The sequence below is a fragment of the Hermetia illucens genome, chromosome 6 (genome assembly GCF_905115235.1).
Source record: "Hermetia illucens chromosome 6, iHerIll2.2.curated.20191125, whole genome shotgun sequence".
NCBI lineage: Eukaryota > Metazoa > Arthropoda > Insecta > Diptera > Stratiomyidae > Hermetia > Hermetia illucens.
Window position 1 is genome coordinate 75,052,077 of NC_051854.1, and position 22,224 is coordinate 75,074,300.

General features: G+C 38.9%; 1 protein-coding gene across 2 annotated transcripts in view; it reads left to right on the top strand.

Moving 5' to 3' along the window:
- The window catches only part of LOC119659388 (phosphatidylinositol transfer protein alpha isoform), a 53,843-nt gene extending 33,251 nt beyond the window's left edge, over nt 1-20,592 (top strand). The window contains exons 3-8 of one of the 2 annotated variants that reach the window (XM_038067449.1): nt 13,346-13,457; nt 13,535-13,686; nt 14,379-14,456; nt 14,809-14,918; nt 14,987-15,166; nt 19,435-20,592. In XM_038067449.1, the coding sequence (XP_037923377.1) occupies nt 13,346-13,457; nt 13,535-13,686; nt 14,379-14,456; nt 14,809-14,918; nt 14,987-15,166; nt 19,435-19,573 (771 nt within the window). In that variant the 3' untranslated portion in view covers nt 19,574-20,592. Of the gene's footprint in view, nt 1-13,345; nt 13,458-13,534; nt 13,687-13,977; nt 14,056-14,378; nt 14,457-14,808; nt 14,919-14,986; nt 15,167-19,434 lie in introns of both variants that reach the window. The other variant, XM_038067448.1, reaches the window with a different exon arrangement.
- The last annotated feature ends 1,632 nt before the right edge of the window (nt 20,593-22,224 follow it).

Consider the following 22,224-nt stretch of genomic DNA (forward strand, 5'->3'; position numbering starts at 1 on the left):
CTGGCCTCGCACATTGGTCAGGGTCAGCCTAGTCAGTCTTATTAATTTCGTCGGGATACCGAATTCTCTCATGACCGTGTACAGTTTTACCCTGGCTATGCTATCATAGGCGACTTTAAAGTCGATGAACAGATGGTGCAACTGTTGTCCATATTCAAACAGTTTTTCCATCGCTTGTCGCAGAGAGAAAATCTGATCTGTTGCTGATTTGCCTGGAGTAAAGCCTCGTTGGTATGGGCCAATGATGTTCTGGGCGTATGGGTCTATCCGGCCTAGCAAAATAGTGGAGAATATCTTATAGATCGTGCTCAGCAACGTGATACCTCTATAATTGCTGCACTGTATGATATCTCCCTTTTTATGTATGAGACAGATAATGCCTCATTGCCAATCGTCAGGCATTGATTCGCTGTCTCATACCTTGAGCACAAGTTGATGAACCATTTGGTGTAACTGGTCGCTACCATATTTAACCAATTCGGCTGTAATTCCATCAGCTCCTGGCGACTTATGATTTTTTAGCCGATGAATTGCACGGACTGTTTCTTCTAAACTTGGTGGTGGCAGTATTTGTCCGTGGTCTTCAGTTGGCGGGACCTCCAACTCGCCGATGTTCTGGTTGTTCAAAAGCTCATCAAAGTACTCAACCCATCGCTCTAATATGCCCATTCTGTCGGAAATCAGATTTCCCTCTTTGTCTTGGCAGGATGAGCATCGGCATTCTTCCGTTCCGTTGCTAGCTTACATTCATCGTCAAACCAGCCGTTCCGACTCCTTTTGCGGCTGAGGCCAAGTATGCTTGTGGTCGTATCCATGATAACGTTCTTCAGGTGATTGTGAAGATCATTTGTTGATGCTTCATCTCCAGTTCCTCTGTTGACTGCGGTTATTGCGGCATCCATTTCCCTCTTATAGATGTCGCGGAGGGTTGTGTTGTAGATGGCTTCAGTGTTCACTCTCACCTGATTGTCAGAGGGGATTCTAGGTGGTATTGTTATTCGAGCTCGGAGCACCATGCCAACGAGATAGTGATCCGAGTCTATATTGGCCCCCCTATATGTTCTGACATTCATCAAGGCTGAGAGATGGCGGCGTTCGATCAACACTTGGTCAATTTGGTTGAAAGTGACCCCGTCTGGAGAGGCCCTCGTATGTTTGTGGACCGCTTTCCGCGCAAACCAGGTACTTCCAACAACCATTTCGTGTGACCCTGCTAATTGAATGATCCGCAGTCCGTTATCATTTGTTTTTTCGTGTAAGCTATGGGAGCCAACGTTTCGCCTGAATACTGGCTCCTTCCTTACTTGGCTGTTAAAATCCCCAAGTATGATTTTGATATCATATCTGGGACAGGCTTCGAGGGTTCGTTCTACTGCCTCGTAGAAGATATCCTTCTCCGACTCTGCAGTTTCCTCTGTAGGGGCGTGAACGTTTATGAGGCTTATATTTCTAAACTTGCCTCGCAAGCGCAGAGTGCATAGCCGTTCGCTTATGTTTTCAAAGCCGATAACAGCAGGTTTCATTTTTTTAACTGACTAAGAAACCTACTCCGAGCACATGGTTTACTGGATGACCGCTATAATATATGGTGTAGTGGCTCTTCTCCAGGAAACCGGTTCTTGTCCATCGCATCTCTTGTAACGCTGTTATATCAGCCCTATATTGGGACAGGGTATCGGCTAGCTGCTCATCAGCTTCATCTCTGTACAGGGAGCGCACGTTCTATAAGAAAATACGCAAATCGTTGATCCGTTGCCGGGTGGTCCGTCGTTTTAAAGTCCGTCCTGTCCGAGGCTCCTTTCATGGGTCCGTAACATCGGTTTTCCATGTAGGGTTGTCAGCCCTACCCAACCCCCAACCTGGAGGACCAGTTGGTACAATTTGTCCCGTTTTTAGGCGCGGGAGACTCGCCTTCATTCTTCTCCGTCTGCAGCTTTTCGTTAAGAAAGAGCTCCCAGCGGTCACCACGTGGAGGTGGAGATAGGGTTTGGTAGTAGAGCTGTTGGTGTTGGTTCAGCAGGCTTTTCCCAGGATTTATGCTCCATCGTGGGTACCAATCCACGTTTCGCCCTGGGACCTACACTACCACCAATGACGGTCATGGGGATTTAAATAGCAATTGATTCCTTCGATTTTGTGAACTTTTTTTTGGCCGAGTGCCAAATACGGATCTTGTTTGCTTCGTCTATATTAAACTCAAGGCCCGATAAGTGCATGAATTATGGTTCTAGTTTACAAAGAGCAATAAGTGAGTCAGTACTTTTCTGCTTAATGACATTTTTTCACTGATAATCAAAAACTAAATTTTATGAAAACCTGATCTTGGAAACCGGTGCTGGAAGCCGCCGCGCAGATGACATTAAGCAAGCGGACCGTCAGGTTTGCAGCCTTGGCTAGTTTAACTACGGCAGTTTTCTTAATTTTTCTTTCCGACTGCACGAGGTAATATATGGAATCGAACAGCAGGTGCTGAGCTAACCCGAATGCTACCAATTCCGCCAGATGAGGGGCGGGGTTTTTGGTTCTCAAATATCATCTCCTTGTCAGGACACAGATTCTATTACGTTTCTTTCAGTTAATTTTTGAGTCCAGGAAAACGCCCTTTTCGATAAATTGGGTCTCGTTTCCAATTTCAATGTTGCGCAAGTACTGAATTCCATGGTGTCAATAATTTGAAGTATTGCATTCGAAAACGGCCTATTTGTCATATGTGATAGCAAAGATGCTATAAGCAACAATACAAATTCATATAAATAGGCGTCTAGCATTGATTCAGATATCTCTTCCTGAATTTTATTTCATATATGACTTTTTCTACGAAGGTGTAAACCAACGTCAAAGTGGTGTCCCGTCGGTAAACTTCACAAGGCGCACATGCCAAAATAAAGGGTGTGTTGAAGACCGCAGAGACGACTTGAACGCCACTTCGCTAGGCGTTGCACGCATCACACCAGCCGCCCTTTCCAATTTTCTTTTCCCCTGTTCACAATTCAGCTCGTGCCTAATTATCACTTTATTTAGCTTAAATTCTTCTTCTTCTTCTTCCGGATATATTACAAAATCGTCACCTAAAGCTCCATTTTTTCCCCCAAATTACTAAAATTTGAACTATGCAAGCCACAAACCCGCACGATCAAGACGTCCACTCTCTCAGAGTGAAATTATGCGGTGTTTCCAACGATTAATTAATTGAAATAATAAAAACTTGTTGTTTCTTATTCGTTGGTGTGGGTATTTATTCTTGCAAATACCGATATTTCGGGAACCACTTGTTCCCTTCATCAGTGCAAACAAGTTGAGAAGCACTTGGACTTCAGTTCCATTATTATCACACTTTACGCTCTACAACTGATAAGCTCACAGCAAGAGACAAATACAAGACTAACATAGGCGCTCATGTCGACTGGAATTCGAACCCACATAAGCGAGATTGGGAAGCTAGCGCTCTACCTCCTCAACCATGGGGATGCTTGCAAAAAGAACTTAGCGATCAATCTCTCGTATTTTTTGGTCGTTCGGTTTCGCTCCTGCATGCCTCGTTGATAATGGTGCCTGCATTTACTAGACCAGTTGCTAGCAAAAGTCCCATAACATTGTACCCAATTTTGTGATTGTCTACATCGGTCTGTTGCATATCCTTTTTTCCCCTACGATACCGAGGCTATAAAAGGAACTGAAACAAGCATTTGTCATTAGTTTTTTATCTACTGCTCTTTTATCATCCATATATGGTAAAACCATTTGCATTGTGAAAGGTAACGGGTCGAAACAATTGGCGTCCCTCAATTTTTGAACAGAAACTATGTGCTGGCATTTATGTAGTTCCAGTGTCTCGAAGGTCCCCCTGGGACCGATACGACAGTTTCGTTAACGCCCACTGGGAACAACATGACTCGACAAAATATTGCCTGGTGTATTGCGGAAAACAAAATTATGTGAAACAGACATTTGTCTGCCTGTTGTCTGAGGCAGCCGTAGACATTTTCCTACGTCACACAAAAGTTAATAATAGTGTTTTCAATATGCTGACCTTGCAAACGCATTAGGCAATATTCTGTCGTGTCATTCCCAGTAGGAGTTAGCAAATCTGCCGTGTCGTTCCCAATAGGCGCTAGCAAAGCTGTCGTACCGTGTCGTGTCGATCCCAGTGGACGCACTCCATAACTCTGCATCAATATAAACATAATTGAACGTCACTACACTTGGCCCATTCCTGGATAAAATAACCTACTTGCTAGATTTTTGTTGACCGTTAAGTTAAGCGAAGATAATAAACTGCGGCTTTTCAGCATCAACAAACCAATCAGGATTGCGTTGATTCAATACCAACAATATCCTCTATAACATAGCATTATGTCGTTTAGATTACCAATCTCTGGAGTGTCAATGTGGTTTTTTCTCAAATGCCATCTGTGTACAAAAACTTTGTGGAATTACCGCCAACTCATATCATATCTTTCTTAAAGTAATGCATCAAGTAATGACTATCACATGCACTAGACAGAAGCCTAGTTTGTGAGAACATGGTGGTTATTTCCGTTTGTCATCCTGTTCGGGAATGCAGGATGAGCTGGGATCTACTAATCATTATCAATAGGCAGCTCTAAAAAGCATTCCATGTACATTCCACGTTAAGATCTTGTGGAGTTCAACTCATAAGCATATATAAGCGGTACTTTACCATAATGAAAATGCTCGCTTTGTTTGGCTGATAGCTCTACAAGGACACAACGCTTAATAGATTCTAACTCGATTTCGCAGCTCAGGAAGCCAAGTGCACTTTGAACTGCAGGAGTCGAGTCTAGCCTTGGTCGTGCCGGAGATTGAACGTCGAATGAGGAAGAAAATTAATCGATTCTTATTAACCGCAGCGAACAGAATCGCTTTCCGAAATGTTCCATCAAAGCAAAGTATATGTGACCCAACTCAATTCCGAATTAGTTTCTTACATAACTCACACTCCCCCCATTAATCATTCTTTCGAAAGTCGTTTCAAATTTGTTTTATAACTTGAAATATTGGACAGTTAGTTGGCGAATATCATATTGATTAGGTAATTTGTAATATGACGGGAAACATCCAATCTATGGCCAACTTTATAGGGTGGCAAGATATCCTTGAGAAATTCAGTGTCGCCTCGACACACTTCAAGGATTACCTTAAGTAGTGTGCTATGCTAAATTATCGAAATCCGATAGAGCTTGTTTCCAGTTTACTACGTGAATGATAGAAACTGGAATGAAATTTACATGTTTAGTTGGCTCAGGTCTGATTGCAGGATTGTGTGAACGAAAGGATGGAGGTATATTCATAGTTGTTGTAATGGCTTATTCGTGTTTGCAAAAACAACAAGGAAGATCAAATCAAACCCGACAGCAGATAAATTAGAGACGGAAAATAAACTCGAGATACAAATTCATTTTGAATGGAGTTGAAATGCGGTAGTAAAATGAGAAGAACGAAAACCAGAATGATTTAGAGTGGAAAAACTGGAAAACGTTGGCCAAGATTCTAGAAAACTGTATGGAATAGGATCCTGTTTTTCGGAGAAGTTTCAACAATTTTAATAGTAAAAGCAACTAAAGTGCCGTAGGGAAATAGGAGAGAGGGAGAAGAGTTTGTAAAAACAAATTATAAATGCCGTTGAATTTTATATTCAGTAAAGAAATAAAACGTCAATGCCATTTAGAGACAAAGAGCAGTGAATTGAAGGGGTTTTTCGAATGAACGCCGAATGACCCACATATCTATATTATCCACAAACACTTTATGCAGGGTTAATAGAAATCATAATTTGTTGTTTCTTACAGATTTTTTTCTTTTTTTTTTTTTCATTTAAAAAAAATCAAATAAATCATGATTTTTTTATTAATATTTGTAGCAAATTTTCCAATATGTCAACTCTGTACACAAATACTATTGTTTGCATTAGTATCACTCAAAAAAAACCTGTTGTATCTGTAGAAAAGATATTTCTACATTTAGTCTGATCCAATCTGATGAATCTGATCCCGGGCGGTTCGGGCTTAAGAATACATTAAAAGTCTTCCCTCATCTTTGAGGCTCTCTCTCTCTTCAGGATGTCCTTCCTCCTCGATCAATCGATTGCATCTTCCAATTTTGAAATCCGAGCAGTGATACCCCTTTTTAAGGTTTTGTGTGAAACAAAACCTTATTAGAATCGAGACGGTGTCTGTCTGTCCGTCTGTTTGTCTGTCTGTCTGTCTGTCACACCCGATTTATTCGGAAACGGCTGGACCGATTGTCACGAAAATTGATGAGAGTATGTAATCTGGTGTTCCCTTTACATGCAGTAAGTAGCACCATTTTGTGTTAAGTTTAAGGGGGGGCTCCCCATACATGTGAATGGAGGGTGCAAATTTTTTTTCACAGAATGTAGGCATGTGGGGTATCAAATGAAAGGTCCCAATTAGTACTTTTCGAAATTGGTTCAATATTTGACTTTGGGTGAAACGTAGGGGAGTGAGGGCTCAAAATATGACCCCCAAAAAGTGTAACAGGTCTCGTTCTCAGAACCTATACAACCGAAAAATCTGAAAAAAATCACAGTGATGCATCTCTACTAAATCTAGGCCTCAAAATATATCCGGTTCTGATATCTGCATAAATAAAGTTAATAATAGTATATTTCCACATTTAATTTACCCGGCACCCCCCTTATGTTCATCTCAGAAGTACAAATGGCATGTGTGTAATGAAGAACATAATGCACAGTTTGGTCAAGTTTCAAGAAAATCCAACTATTATTAACAAAGTTATAGGGGGTGAAACTTCACATTTTTTTGTGAATTTCGTGCACTCTACAACCTGCATGACGTCATCATCACATATAAATTCGTCAATATCACAACGAAATGAGTTCTTTTGAATTGTATTGTGTTTTAGTTTTTTAGTTATTTGTCAACCAGACATGTGTGTATGTAGGTATATAATATAATATATGCGTGCTAATGAATTTTGCGGGTAGTGCCTAATTCAAATAGATATAAGAAGTAAATCGGAAATATGGGTACGATCCATTTATATACGTGCATATATGTGTACAGTATTCAGAAATTCACAGTTTGTTTGTTTAGGGTGAGCGGAATATCTATGGCTGTAATATGTACGTATGTCTCATAGTTTGGAAAAATATGAAAGGTTATGTTGAATTTGTAGTTATATACGGATAGAAAAATGTGCGTTGAAATTTCCTACATAAGATGAACACAAAACCTTTATACCTGAAGCACGAGCTTCCGGTATTCCGACTTGTTTATTAAAAGGATCTGCCCACCACTTTCGGGGTTTTCTCACCGATGTTGACCTTCAGGATTCCTTCCTCCAACCATCTTGATCTATCCATCCAATTTTGAGATCCGAGCAGTGATGCGCTGTTTACGTCAATAGAATCTGCTTGACACTTCGGGGTTCTCCCACCATAGTTTGTCTTTCTGTCCTCCTTTCGAATACACTTTTAGGCATCCGAGTGCCAAGCATATGCTGAATTTTGCCAACCCATTGCAACTTCCGAAGTTTTATTAAATTGGAGACTTCAGGGTTGTCAAATATTTGGTACAATTCATGGTTGTATCTGATTTGCCATTAGACTCTCGTTCTCCCCAGGACCTTGCTCTCAAACGTATTGCTCAGTTTTTCGGAAATTTGTGTTAGGGTACATGTTTCACATCCATGGCATTGCATAGTTTTGTGTACTTGGAGTTTTGCTTTCCTGTGTATTCAGCTGGCGTTTAAAATCGGCAGGACCTAGTAGAAGGCTCTGTTTGCAAGCTGAATTCTTAGTTTATTTCCATATTTGGTCAGTTGTACACCTAAGTATATATAAAATTGTTCATATTTTCCAAGTTATACTAGTCAATCGTTATATTTTGTCTAGTGGGCGTCATAATTTTCATTAATTTTTAATTAAAAATAATCAATTAAATAATTTTTCATTAATTCGTTGATCAACTTCTTTTGCTGTTTTATCCAAGTTTATATAAATCTCTTTTACTGATTGGAAAAACGGCACTATGCAGACGATATAAACATCTGCATATTCGACGATTTGGCGGGACTTATAAAGGAGATCTGTGTCCGGATGGCTCAAGTGGTTAGAGCCCTAGGCTATCGTAGCAGAAGGCGGTGGTTCAAATCTCACTGGCGGCAGGAAGATTTGTTATCATGGCTGTACGTCGGATACCAGTCGACTCAGCTGTAAATGAATACCTGAGTCAAATCAGGGTAATAATCTAGGGCGAACGCAATGCTAACCACATTGCCTCCTTCAATGTACTGCGACGGTCTTGAATGAAGTGGCCTAACACACTTCAAGGCCCTGATCCAATATGGATTGTTGCGCCAACGATTATTATTATTATAAAAGAGCGACCTTTTGTGTTCACAGGCAACTTCTGTATAACGTGCTTCTGTGCCAGAATGAAGAGTAAAACTGCCATTCCTCCTCCCTGTTTTAATCCGATGTTTGTCTCAACCGCATCTGTCAGGCTATTATTGATTCTGACGTTCACTTTTGTGTGTGACATTGTTATTTTGGTAAGGCTTATCAGTTTTGTCGGAATTCTTAAGTCAAGCAAACAGTGATGTCAGTCAATATTGTCATATGCCTGCTTGAAGTCTACGAATATTTGATGAACATTGATGTTTAATTCCCATCTATTGACCTTGGATAGCTACTCAAAGGTCGATCTTGCAGTCCGAAAATAGTCACCAATCGTCTTATCAGCGTACAATGGAGTTCTTCTTTTATAGAACGTAATAAGTGGTGGGATCCCTCTGTAATTGTCACATGTCAACTTGTCACCTTTCTTGTGGATAGGTTGTACCACACTTTTCGACCAATCTGGCAGAATCTGTCCACGGTTCCAGATGGGGAGAACCAAATTATGGATAACTTTCATGGTTTATGGATCACCTTATTTGCTGAGTTTAGTGGTAATGTTATCTATGCCCGGCACTTTGCGCATTTTTCCAATGGTGTATCTATATGAAATCTAGGCTTCAAAACACATCCCCAATATCTGTTAAAAGTTAAGTTAATAATGGCATATTACCATATTTTCAAAATTTGTCTTGACTCTTTGAAATAAGACGCCCATCTCTCTTGTGATTCACTTTTGCCCACGATGATTACTCCATTTTTAAGGTTTTGTGTAAAACAAAACCATATTAAAATTGGCTTACTGTCTGTCTGTCGCACGTATTTTTCTCGAGAACGGTTATACCGGTTGACACAAAATTTTGTGGGAACTGTAAACGCACACGCATACAGTCCAGTTACATCGTTCTACGTGGAATTTAAACATACATATATGCAAAAGGGGTGTGAATTTTTTTTCACTAAATATAGTCACGTGGGGTATTAAATGAAAGGTCTCGATTAGTACTTTTCAAAACTTTTTTTCAGTTTTGACATTTAATGCACAAGGAGGAGAGCGAGGCCTGGAAAGTGGTCATTTCTTTCACGGACCCATTCTCAGAACCTATCCCGCCAACAATCTGAAAAAAAAACAGGAAACTGCCGAAATACCCACCATGCCGATATCAGATCAAATAAAGTTAATAATAGTATATTACTATAATTTCTAGTAATTGATTGCTAAAACTCCCTTAAGTTCATCCTAGAATCCTGAGCAGCCATATGAGTTATAATATAGAGCATGATCCGACCAAGTTTCGTGGAAATCGCACGATTACTACTAAAGTTAGAAGTTAAATTGTTCTTTCTGTACAAATTCTAAGACTTGTTAGTAGTTCGCAAAAGTGGATACTCTGACATAATACAGGGTGGGGCAGCATAACTTCCTTTTTTCAAAACTCAATAAAAACTATTGTATGCATCGGAAAATATTTATTTATTTTTTATAATGTAGGTACATGTCTAAACTTTTTAATTACATTGTTTTGAAGATCAAATCTGTTAGATGACGTCCCCCATTCTCCATACATTGCGTAAACCGATTTCTGGCGTTTGTGATGACGTGTTATGTTGGCACTTTCTTCTTGTATGTTGGTCTTCAAATCTTGTAGGGTTCTTGGACGGTTCACATAAACACGGGATTTCAAAAAACCCCATAGAAAAAAATCACAAGGGGACAGATCGGGAGAGCGTGCCGGCCATTCCAAATCGCCTCTAATTGAGATAGGGCGCTCTGGAAACTGTTCCCTCAAAACAGCCATCGATGCTCTTGAAGTGTGTGCTGTTGCACCGTCTTGTTGGAACCAAGTGTCCCCCAAATCCAAATTTTCTAGCCGTGGGAAAAAAAATTCTGTAGCATGTTTACATACCGGTCCGAATTCACTGTCACTGTAACCTCATTTTCCTCAAAAAACCAGGGACCAATAATTCCAGCTGAGGAAATTGCACACCACATTGTGACTTTGGGTGAATGCAAAGGCTTTTGATGCAATTCTCGAGGGTTGGTGTCAGCCCAGTAGCGCATGTTTTGTTTGTTAACCGACCCACACAAATGAAAATGGGCTTCATCGCTAAAAAAAAACAATAGCACCCTCGGGAACGACATCAAGAAGAAGCTCACACGCGTTCATCCGAGAATTGAAGTCACGTTCTGAAAGTTCCTGCACTATCGCCATCTTATAGGGATGAAAATGAAGATCATCACGAAGAATTCTTCTCACAGAACGATCGGATAGTCCAAGGGCAGATGCGTGTTTGCGCGCAGAACGCCGTGGCGATCGCAGCATTGACGCTCTCACTGCTTCAATGCTCTCAGGTGATCTAACGGGCCGAGGGACTCCAGTTCTTCCTTTTGTCGCACTTGCAGTTTGTCTGAATGTAGTGACCTCTGTAACAATTGATTTGCGGTCTGGGACGGGAGCCAACGGGGCTAAATTAAAGCGATTCCGAAATGCACGCTGTGTTGCAATAACCGAACATCCGCTTGAAAAGTAAACCTCAACGGCAAAGGCACGCTCCTCACTATTCCAACGCATGATGGCGACTGAACCATATCGGGACAAAACTTTACAGTATTCCCTCTTGAACGAGACCACTAGCGCTCCGCTATGACATCAACTAACTGAGTGGCGCGCATTTTAAAAAAGGAAGTTATGCTGCCGCACCCTGTATATGCACATACATTACGTGCTAGGTATGGAGGACGTTTACCTTTCCCGACTTGTTGGTTTTACAAAGGGTGATATTGGGTTAACATCCACGCCTCAGCCTCTTTACAACCTCATATTGCTCGCGTTTCTTTTGCCTTAATATTTTATTAGCTGCTCGTTGGAGATTTTCGTAATTTTCTCTCTTCGCCGCCATTTAATGGTCGCTTACGTTCGCTTGCTTGTTGTTGTCCGCCACTTCTCACAAGTTTGGAAAACGCAGGTTCCCAAAACGCAATGATTCCAGAAGCATATACTGCATCACGAAAGAGCTTGAATGCGGCCGCAAATCTTTCGATGGTACTGTGAGGGACGTTGCCGGCGGACTTCCCATCCACTATGACAAGCAACTGAAGAGATGCAAAGAACACTTCACCACGGTTCCTAATCATATCATATCGGGTGAGGTTCCTCTTCTTGTGGATGAAATGACAAGTCACAGCAACATGCAAATGCGAACTGTTCCTCCAAGCAGAAGAAAAATCATTTTGGCCATCAATGCACTCCAACGGAGTAAATCTGCTGCGCTGGACGGTCTCCTGCAGAGTTATTTATCATTGCACTTGCAGTTACTGCAGATCTGCTATTTCCACTGAGAATCCGATATTTTTCCTAGAGAATGAAAGTAGGATATGATCGCTAAGAATTCAAAGAAGGCCACCCGTTCTGAGTGTGACAATTGCAGGGTTATCTGTGCGTTCTCTGTCGTCACAAAAATAATATCATAGCTAAAATAATACTGGGACACATCAAAGAACATTGCGAAAACTTGATCGACCGAGAGCAGGCTCGTTTCCAGTTCGGATCTTCCTGCATTGACCACATCAACACCCTACGGATCATTTTGAAACAGGGCGTAGAGTTTAGATCTTCGCTTCATCTGCTCTTCATCTATTTCAAGAAAGCTTGACGTGTTCCATACAGGACGGGGATTCTGGAGAAACCAATAGTCAATATTGGAGCAACATATGATGGACGGTGGTAAAATCTCAGAGGAATTTGAGCTCGAAAGCGGAGCCCGTCGGAGTTCCATCTTGTCATCGATGTTATTTTTTCTTGTTATCTTGTCTGGAGAACGTGGCGGAGTTCACGACTACAGAGTTGACATCTGTTAACTTTCTCAACGGATGATGCACCTTGGTCAAATGTTTCTGGAATTGGATTGAGAGGCAAGTAGGGTTGGACTGAAATAATAAAACAAAGCAAGATTCTTAGACTGACGAGTCATCGCTCTCTCCTTATCTGGACTAATGCGCAGAGCAACGAAGGCGTCAATCAATTTGTATCTCTAGGAAGCGTGCTTTCTGCCGACGATGGCATCGAATTGAATGTCGCTCGACACATTAACAGCATTAGATCCACTTTCGCTGACTTGTCTAAAATCTGGAAAAGTGGTTATTTCAACACCAAGCTGAAGTTAACTGGAAAATCCTCGAGGGAGCGGAATCAGCAAAGTCAGTTGTTTTTTTTACACATTTTATTCCACAAAAGTTGATTGTAGTAGGGATGATAGCCAAATATGTATAGAGCATGTAGTTAAAATTTCCAACGAATCGATCTGGAAAAATTTACAACGCAACATTTTGTGTTGAGAAAAACACGTTTAATTTTTTTAATGGAGAATAATTGACCGAGGAACTTAAACTAATCGGTACTGACTATTTGTCCATTTGTGAAAATTTCACTTTTGTCCAATCTAGTCCTTCTACTTTGGGTCTTCCTTCCTTTAAGGAGTCAGAGCCAAATAGTTCGCAGAAGGAGCGCAGAATATATTTTTTGGCTAATAAAGGCGAGCGCGCAGCAAATCATAAAAATCGCTATAATAATAAAGGTACTATTCGGAACACAGTACTTATAAATAATTTTCGAAAAATGCAAAATATATTTTCTTTTTCAAATTAGCTAGGGTGGGAAAGCTTCTTTTGTTAAGCACGTAGCCGACAAATGGTGGTGACGTGGCTGCCGAGTATCCTTAACATTTCCAAACTACAATTAGATTACAATTAGACGACAAATGTTCGTTTCGCGCGAGTGACCGTATCCTTGGCTTGAGTCCTATCTAGATATTTTTCCTTTGTTTATCTTTGCGTGTAAGCTTTTATTTATACAGCGTGATCTGCTAAAACGTAACCAAATTTGGAATTCATTTCGCAATTTGATAACTGTTTTCGATTAATCTTAACATTTATTTTTTTTTCAGTATCAAGTTGCACAATTGTTCTCTGTAGCCGAGGCATCAAAAAATGAGACAGGTGGAGGTGAAGGTATCGAAGTTCTAAAGAATGAACCATTTGATAACCACCCACTTCTAGGTATGGTACAATTTACTTTGAATATGTCACCTGAAATTAATTACACTTTCAATTTCTCTTTCTCATAAATTATACAGGTGGAAAATACTCATCGGGTCAATACACATACAAAATTTACCATTTGGCATCTAAAGTACCAGCATTTATTAGACTTTTAGCACCCAAAGGTTCATTAGAAATTCATGAAGAGGCATGGAACGCTTATCCATATTGTCGGACGATAATAACCGTAAGTTGATTTATAACGCTTTGATAATACCCAAGATATGATAGCAGAGATGATTAAATTTATCGGGGCTTTAAAATATATATGAACTTCATGAGGCCGATTTTCGTACATTGATAAGATTGGCGGTTGGATTTGATGAATATAACAAGTTTATGAGTAGGAATAGTCGATTTGTTAATTTATAAATTTTAAATGTCAAAGATTGCAATTTGCAATCTTGTTTCAATATTAAGGACTCTAGGATGAAAATAACCTTGTACTATATAAATTCTCAAAATTTTTTCAATTTAGAATCCGAAGTTTATGAAAAGTGGTTTCCAAATTTTGATAGAATCAATACATCTCCCCGGTCTGCCAGACGAAGAAAACGTAAGTGCCGAGTCGACGATGTGAACTAACGATTTTTCTCTTTTGTATTCTTACATGCTTTCTTGTTCGATCAACGATGTCCACCATTTAAACACTTAACAACAAAAATGGTGACATACCAACTCGAACTTGCTCGTTCATTAACGATGATATATGGTGGTTTGTGGCTAAATGTTTGGGGGTGTGGTCTAACGCTTTTTTTTGTAAATAAATACACAATGTCCATTCTATCAAACGCTCAAAATGTATTCGAATTGCGCGATTGCTTTTGTCGTGGTTAAACATCATTTCATGATGTCGGTGTGTGAATAAATTATAATAAGAATCCTGGGTATATGAAAGAGAGTTTTATTATAAGCATTGAATCACTACATGTCGCCGACAAAGGTGATAAAGATAACGTAAGTTTTGCTTGATGTATTTCAATTGTTGATTTCACTTGAATTATTAACCTTAGCTTGCTTTTGTTAATTCCCAAATAAAATTTTGATGAGTTTATTGAATGTGTTTGCAAATTCGGACATAATTTTAAGGGAAAAAATCTAAATTCGTTGATTAAATGGCTTAATTTTTTATTATTGTATATACTTCATTTCAATAAGTTCAAAGAATTACGAATTAGGATAATTTTGCCATTTGTTCATGTTTTTAAAATTGTTTCAACATTCATTTTATCATTAGATTAGGACATTCCATATAACAGATACTGTTTTATATGTTAATAAATCAATTTACAAACTTTGATAAACACAGGTCCATGAACTACCCCCCGAGAAGCTAAAACAGCGTGATGTCGTGCACATCGATATTGCAAATGATCCAGTTACACCCGCTGATTATAAACCAACCGAAGATCCAACAAAGTAATTGCTAAATTCAATAAATTTTATTTTAATTTAATCGAAATTTGATTTTTGTATCTTTTAAATAGGTTCAAGTCAGAAAAAACAGGTCGGGGTCCATTGGTTGGTAGCGACTGGAAGCATAAAGTTGACCCTGTAATGACATGTTACAAATTGGTTACATGTGAGTTCAAATGGTTTGGCTTGCAGAATAGGATAGAAAATTTCATTCAAAAGTCGGAACGAAGATTATTTACCAACTTCCACCGGTAAGCTATGAAATACATCGCATCTAAATTTTAATAGAATTTTGTTCTTTGAATCATGCTTAGTCTTGAAAGAATAAAAACACTACTGTTGTTTTTTGCTAACACGAGATTAACCAGTGGTGCTTCTGTTAACGAAGACACAACATATGCACGAAATAAATTCAAACCCGTCTTATGAAAAACAACGGAATCGTTTTTAAGGTGACATTATATTAGTCATATTCCGAACAGGAGAATTTTTTTTTGAAAAAAACAAACCAATTACGCGACAATATTCCGCTGATCCAAAGAGCGTTTAAGCTTTTAATTTTACATCACTAACGTATTTTCTAAGAATATGAACCTCAATGCAACTGAAAATAATCAAAATCAAAAATTGTGTTGTGTTCAAAAAGAAATATTTCGACTTTCAACATTTTTTTCACTAATTATGCAAGAAAGGCACCCTTAAAAATATGATTTCATCCTAAATGTTGGTTCATATTCTTGGTAGTTTTCTTTACAAAAAATACCTCCAAATTTCATAATGATCGGTTTGTTACTTTTTGAGCTAGAATTCCTGCAAATGTGAAAAACGTTGTTTTGAGAAAAAAGCGTCTGAAAAAATTGGGGGTCGAAATTTCACACCCCTGGGAAAACGTGTGTCGCTTCCCTATTAAACCAGTTAGGCAATAATTTCATCAGTTCCTGGCGACTTAAGATTTTTATGCTAATGGATTTCACGGACTGTATTTTCATGCTTGTTGATAGCATTTGTCCGTCGTCTTCAGTTGGCGAGACCTACTGTCTGTCTATCCGTCCGTCTGTCTGTCTGGCTGTGTGTCACACGCACTTTTTTCAAAAACAGTGGTATCGATTGGCACCAAATTTTGTGGGAACGTGGGAACTGCGAACGCCCGCGCATGCAGTGAGTTACATCGTTCTATATGGAACTTAAGGATGGGGGCTTCATATATGCAAAAAATGGGCATACAAATTTTTTCATCAAATATAGTCATGTGGAGTATCAAATCAAAGGTCTCGCCTAGTACTTTGCAAATCAAGTTTTAGTTTTGAAGCCGATTGCAAAACGGGGGAGGAAACAAATCATGGAATACCCTCCATACCGATATCTGCTAAATAAAGTTAGTAATTTACTGGGAAGACCCCGTAAGTTCGTTCTATAAAATGCTTGCATTAATATGGAGCTGCCTACTGGGAAGTTTGGTGGAAATCCTACAATTATTAACAAAGTTACAGTAAATGAGTTAGTTGACTTTTCTGCATTGGTACTCTATAAGAACTAAAATGTCAATACCACATCGTAGGTTCAGTGCATATACACTATGAGCTTTGCATAAATGAACCATCTTGTATACAAATATTCATCATCATCAGCGGCACAACAACTGGTATCCGGTCTAGGCCTACCTTGGTAAAGAACTTCAGACACTCCGGTTTTGCGCCAAGGTCCACCAACTCGATATCCCTAAAAGCTGTTTGGCATCCTGACCTACGCCATTGCTCCATCCCAGACAGGGTCTGCTTCGTCTTCTTTTTCTACTATAGATATTGCTCTTATATACTTTCCGGGCTGGATTATCCTCATCCATACGGATTAGATGACCCGCCCACCCCAACCTTTTGAGCTGAATTTTATCCACAATCAGACGGTCGTGGTATCGCTCATCGATGTCGTCGTTATATAGAATACGGAATAGTCCACCCTCATGCAGAGGGCCAAAGATTTTTCTCTCGAACGCGGCCAAGACTTAACAATTTTCCTTGCTAAGAGCCCTGGTCTCCGAGGAGTACCTGAATATTATAACTTGAAGGATCAACAAAACCTTTCAGACCTGAAGCGGCAAGATGCCGGTTTCCCGACTTGTTCTTCTGTGAAGTCACTTGTCTGCGCGACAAATTCCGCAATACACTGCGCGAAGTATGTTTAGTCGGAAGTGTGTTTATGTTCAAATCTAATAGTACCGATCATTTGCGTAAACGGTTCTTGCTAGAGTGCCTCAGATATTTTCAACTGGATTAAGACCTGGGCTTCTGGCTGACCAATTAAAAAATAGAACTGAATGAGACGGAATCTTGCTGAAATACGAACTAGAACGTCGTCGAAGATCTCAATATATCCTTCTACCTTCATTTTGTTTGTGATAAAACACAATTACAGGTTTCGGTAATAAGAATATACTGCCCAGATCATGACCGACGCACCTCCGAAGTTGCGGTTCAGTTTTGACGGATTATTTGCACGAAGACCCTGCCAATAGTAGCTACATCCATCGGTTCCGTCTAGATTAACTTTTTCGCATTTGAAATAATGGCATTATCCCGCTTTTTCGTCCAAGCCATATGATATAGCACATAATCCAATCTAATAGCTTTGAGTGATGTAGCCTGGGTTTTTGCCAGCTTTTTTCTATGTGATGTTTCTATCCGCGTTTGAAATCTATTGCATTCGATGCTTTTTAGTCGAAAGTTGCAATCTGGACACAATTTGTGACGCGCTTAACCTGCTTTTAGTGGCTTTTATATTGAAAATGTTAAGTTATCGGCGGCGTATCTTCATGTTTTCTGCAAATTAGAAGTGGAAATGCTGTATTTGTCTCCCAATTTAAAAGAATTCGGGAATCACCCCTTCCAATTTATACATTCGGCGATCAATTTCACAATTTGAAAATGCAATTTCTCTTAAAATCTCGATGGCTTTGTTCTACTTCTTCCAGGAGGTTTCCCCTGCTTATTTTCATATTCCGCTTTCTAATGTTTTGTGTAAATTAAAACCTTATTTAATCAAGTTTACTGTCTGTCTATCACAAGCGGTTATTTCGATTGACACCAAATTTTGTGAGAACGTGGAAACCGTGGACGAACACGAATATAGTGAGTTACATCTTTCTACGTCGAATTTAAGGAGCAGTCCCCATTCATGCAAAAGGGGAGTGTAAAATGTATCAGAGAAAAAGTCTGGATTAGTGCTTTTCAAAACTGGTCTCAATTCTAACATTTAATTCCGAGGGGGCGGAAAAGTGCTCATTTCTTTTACGGACCCATTCACAGAACCTGTCCAAACCAAAAATCTGAAAAAAATCAGGAAGCTGACATTATATGGTGCCTAGACTCCGAAATACCCCCATGTCGATATTTGTTCAAATAAAGTTAATAAGTTAATAATAATAGTATATAATTTTTAGTGATTGAATACGATTAAGCAAATTTCGCCCTCAGTAGATCTCTGTGCGAGTCCGCGCTTCCGCGCGTTCCGACCTCCGTTAATTGCAGTTATTGCAGCATGTATTTCTCAATTATAGATGCAACGAAGGGTTTTGTTGTAGATAGTTTCAGTGTTCACTCTCACCTAATTTTCATTCAAGGTAGTATCGTTATTCAAGCTCGGAGCACCTTGTCAACGAGATAGTGATCTGAGTGAAGAGGCTTTCCGTGCAAACCAGATACATATTTCCAACACCCTTTCGTGCGACACTGTTAGTTTGATAATCCGCGGGCTGTGGCTGTTAAAATGTCCAAGCGAGGTTTTGATATCATACCTGGGATCAGGCGTCGAGGGTTCCTTTTACAGCCTCGTAGAAGGTATCCTTCTCCGACTCTGCAGCCTCTTTAGGAGCTTGAATGTTAATGAGGCTTATATTTAATAATTTATCTCTCAAACGAAGAGCGCATCCGTTGGCTCATGTTTTGAAAGCCAACAACAGCGATTTTCATTTTTTCGGTGACTGCTGGTTTACTGAATGCTCGCTAGAACATACATATGGTGTAGTGGCTCTTCTCCAGAAAACCAGTCCCTGTTCAGTTTATATCTTGTAACGCTTTTACATCAGCCTTAAATTGGGATGAGGTATCGGCTAGCTCTGTACAGGGAGCGCAAATTCCACGAGGCAATGCGTAAATCATTCGTTGCTGGGTCAATCTGTGTATAATTTATCCAGTACGAGGTCCCTTTCGTGGCTTCGTAACTATAATTCTCCGTTTATTGTTGTCGAATCTAGGCAACCCCCAACCTGGCAGACTAATTAGTACAATTTCTTCGGTTTTTGAGGGCGGGAGACTCCCCTTCATGCTGTTTGCTGTAGTTTTCGTTAAGAGTGAACTCCCGGCGATCACCACAATATTAAATAATGTAAAAACTTGGTAGCGAAATTTGCGCTAAGTATTGTTTCATTACAGAGCAAGGTCGAAATTTTGTGTATAATTTTATTTAGTTTTTGTTGATTTTAAGCATTTTCTTGCTACATACAATTTTTTTCTATACTCAACAGGCAAGTCTTCTGTTGGATAGATCGCTGGTACGGTCTTACAATGGACGATATCCGTGCCATTGAAGATAAAACCAAAGAGGAATTAGATCGACAACGTCAAACAGGCGAAGTTCGAGGAATGCGTGCCGAAACTGATTAAATGGAAACCAACTTTTAAATTGAAGTGATTAGAATTGTAATGAGAACGAAATTGCTGCAACGGCTACAATTTAAAACAACAAAAAAAACTATTAAAAAAAATTGTTCAGAGAATTTTAAATAAATGTAAAAATTAAGAAGATGTCATATTTATTTAGAATGAGAAAGGAATTAAAAATGTCAAAATAAATGATGAAAGCTATAAATTTAGTGAAAAAGAATATTATTTATCCATAAACTTGGATAAATGTTAAAATAAAGGTGAACAATAATTCATTCAAACGAGATATAAATGTTTTAAATTGTATTTTCTTCCTATGAACCATAACAAATTATTCAAATGAAAGTAAAGAGAAATTAGGTCGACGTTAGTAAAAAATGTAACAATAAAATTTTAAGTCCAAAATAAGATAAAATGAAGCTGAAGATATAAATGCATGAAGAGAGCCGATGAATATGTTAAAAAGTAATAATCTGCAGTGAAAATTCCGAACTAGGTACGATTTAATTAAAGAGACCACGGTTCACATTCACAGTGTATTTCCTCTGTACATTTCCTTGAGTTTATGTGGTTGTTTTCTCTATGAAACCCTCCACTGACAAGCACTTATGTAAAAATAATTACCGATACCGTGTACAATATGTAGGAGAATCAACATCAGTTTACCGCGCCCTCGTTTATGTTAGAATAAAAAATATATAATATGATAAAATAGGTCCATTTTCTATGCCAAGTATTTTTTCATGACGGTTAAACGCATACATAAATGTTTTTTAAAGGAATTATCTGATGAGTTTTAATCTTACGTTGTATAGTATTTTAATTTCCTTTTGTTGCTCTTGACTGTTTTGCGTGCTTGAATGATGAATTAAATAAGTATTCACTAGACACATACAATTAGAACAAAAGAGTGTAAATTGCAAGATGGTTTAGATGAAGTTCACATTAAAGTTACAGGAGTAGGAATGCAAATTGTTTATTTTATGACGAAATATATACAGATTCAAAACTGAAACATGTTCCAAAATGATTATTATTTCAACTCCAACCTCTAACATATTTTTATTTTCTTCAGATACTTTTTGTTAATAATTTTCAGTTATGTGAAGTGTGCACTTAATTTTCATAATGTTCACAAGTGTTTGCGTCGTGAGTGCCAATTTGTTAGATAAATAATTATAATAAGTAGCATCAAGTCTTCCTGAAACGATATAATTTTAGATCATGAGGAAAGCTTCATTCATTGCAATTAAGTTTAAGACAGTTTTTGTATGTTATTCGTTCTTACTGCGTTAGCGCAGCATACAAATGGTAATATCGATTTAAAATATTAATTTGCGTCCACTTAGGTAAGAGCTAAATTAGTGGTGAACTGCTCAGTCAAGACATTATCAAAGGCATGCATCAGGTGTACCTATGTCTGGAATTGCTCACTTTGTCTAAGTAGAAACGTTTTCATATTTCCTGCTAAAGTTAAGTTTTGAAGGGATATTTATCTTCGTTTCTTATTGACATGCTGTTTTGGTGGTGGAAGAGATCTTACTCTTAACAGGTTGTTAATGTCGGCTTATTTAATCAATACACTCCTTTTTTGCAGTTTATTATTTCAATAAATCAACGATCAACATTGTTACTCTGATCCATCATATGTCTTAAGATTTTAGGTTCAGGTTTGCTTCTCATGTGCTCACATAAAGAGACTGTTCCTATTTGTTTTGTGTGAATAGAAAAAAATGACTTTTTCTGTAGAGGTTTTCATCGCTAATTGCCTCTTTCCGTTGCTATATTTCTCCTCTCTCTTTCTTTTCGTGTCCGCATAAGAGCCTATCGCGAATTCAGCTTTACCGTTGAAATGCTTTCAAACTTGTCGGATGAAATGAAATGAGACGCTACCTTCAGTCTACTTATCGATTCTTGCCATTATCTTCAAATGAATTCCCGTGTTATACACTTCCTAATATTCGATTTTCGTCAACGGGTATCAAATTATCGGTCCCTTGCACTTATTGCAGCCCAGTGAGCCCAGATGACTTGCGCGATGGCATAAATGCAATAATCCGAAGACTTTTTTAAAAGCATCAGACTATTTTCTATTTTATAAGTTCACTAATGCCCAAGTTTCCACGAATGAGTTTTTCTAAATTTCGAGCTTAGCATTTCAATATTTTTATACAGCATTTAGTTCTTTTTCACCAAAATTTGAACAATTGACCAAAACTTTGAACTTTTTATTAATCATCCATCTATGAAAAGATCACTAACCACGATATTGTGAACGTATTGGACTTTCCGAGTGTGATAGTCGACATAAACAGCGCCTTTTTCTTACTTGAGCTGCTCATAAACCCCTCATTTCTTCTATCAGTTTCCGCGCTATTCACGCTCCGATTTTCTACAACTTTAGAGAGACTACTTAGGATACTCTCCAAAGAGGCAACATACGATGACTGTCTAGAAATTAATTCAATGCAGGGGTTAGGCGGGGGATCAATTTTTGATACATGCCTCGAAAAATCTGAAGGAGCTGCCTTCATCCCCTTCTCCATCCGCCTATTGAAAATCGCTTTCCACCATGCGCAGGAAAGTAAACAGATGATAATCTGAAGGCGCTTGGCACAGGGGGACATGGAAGTGGTTCAGAACGGGCCGTC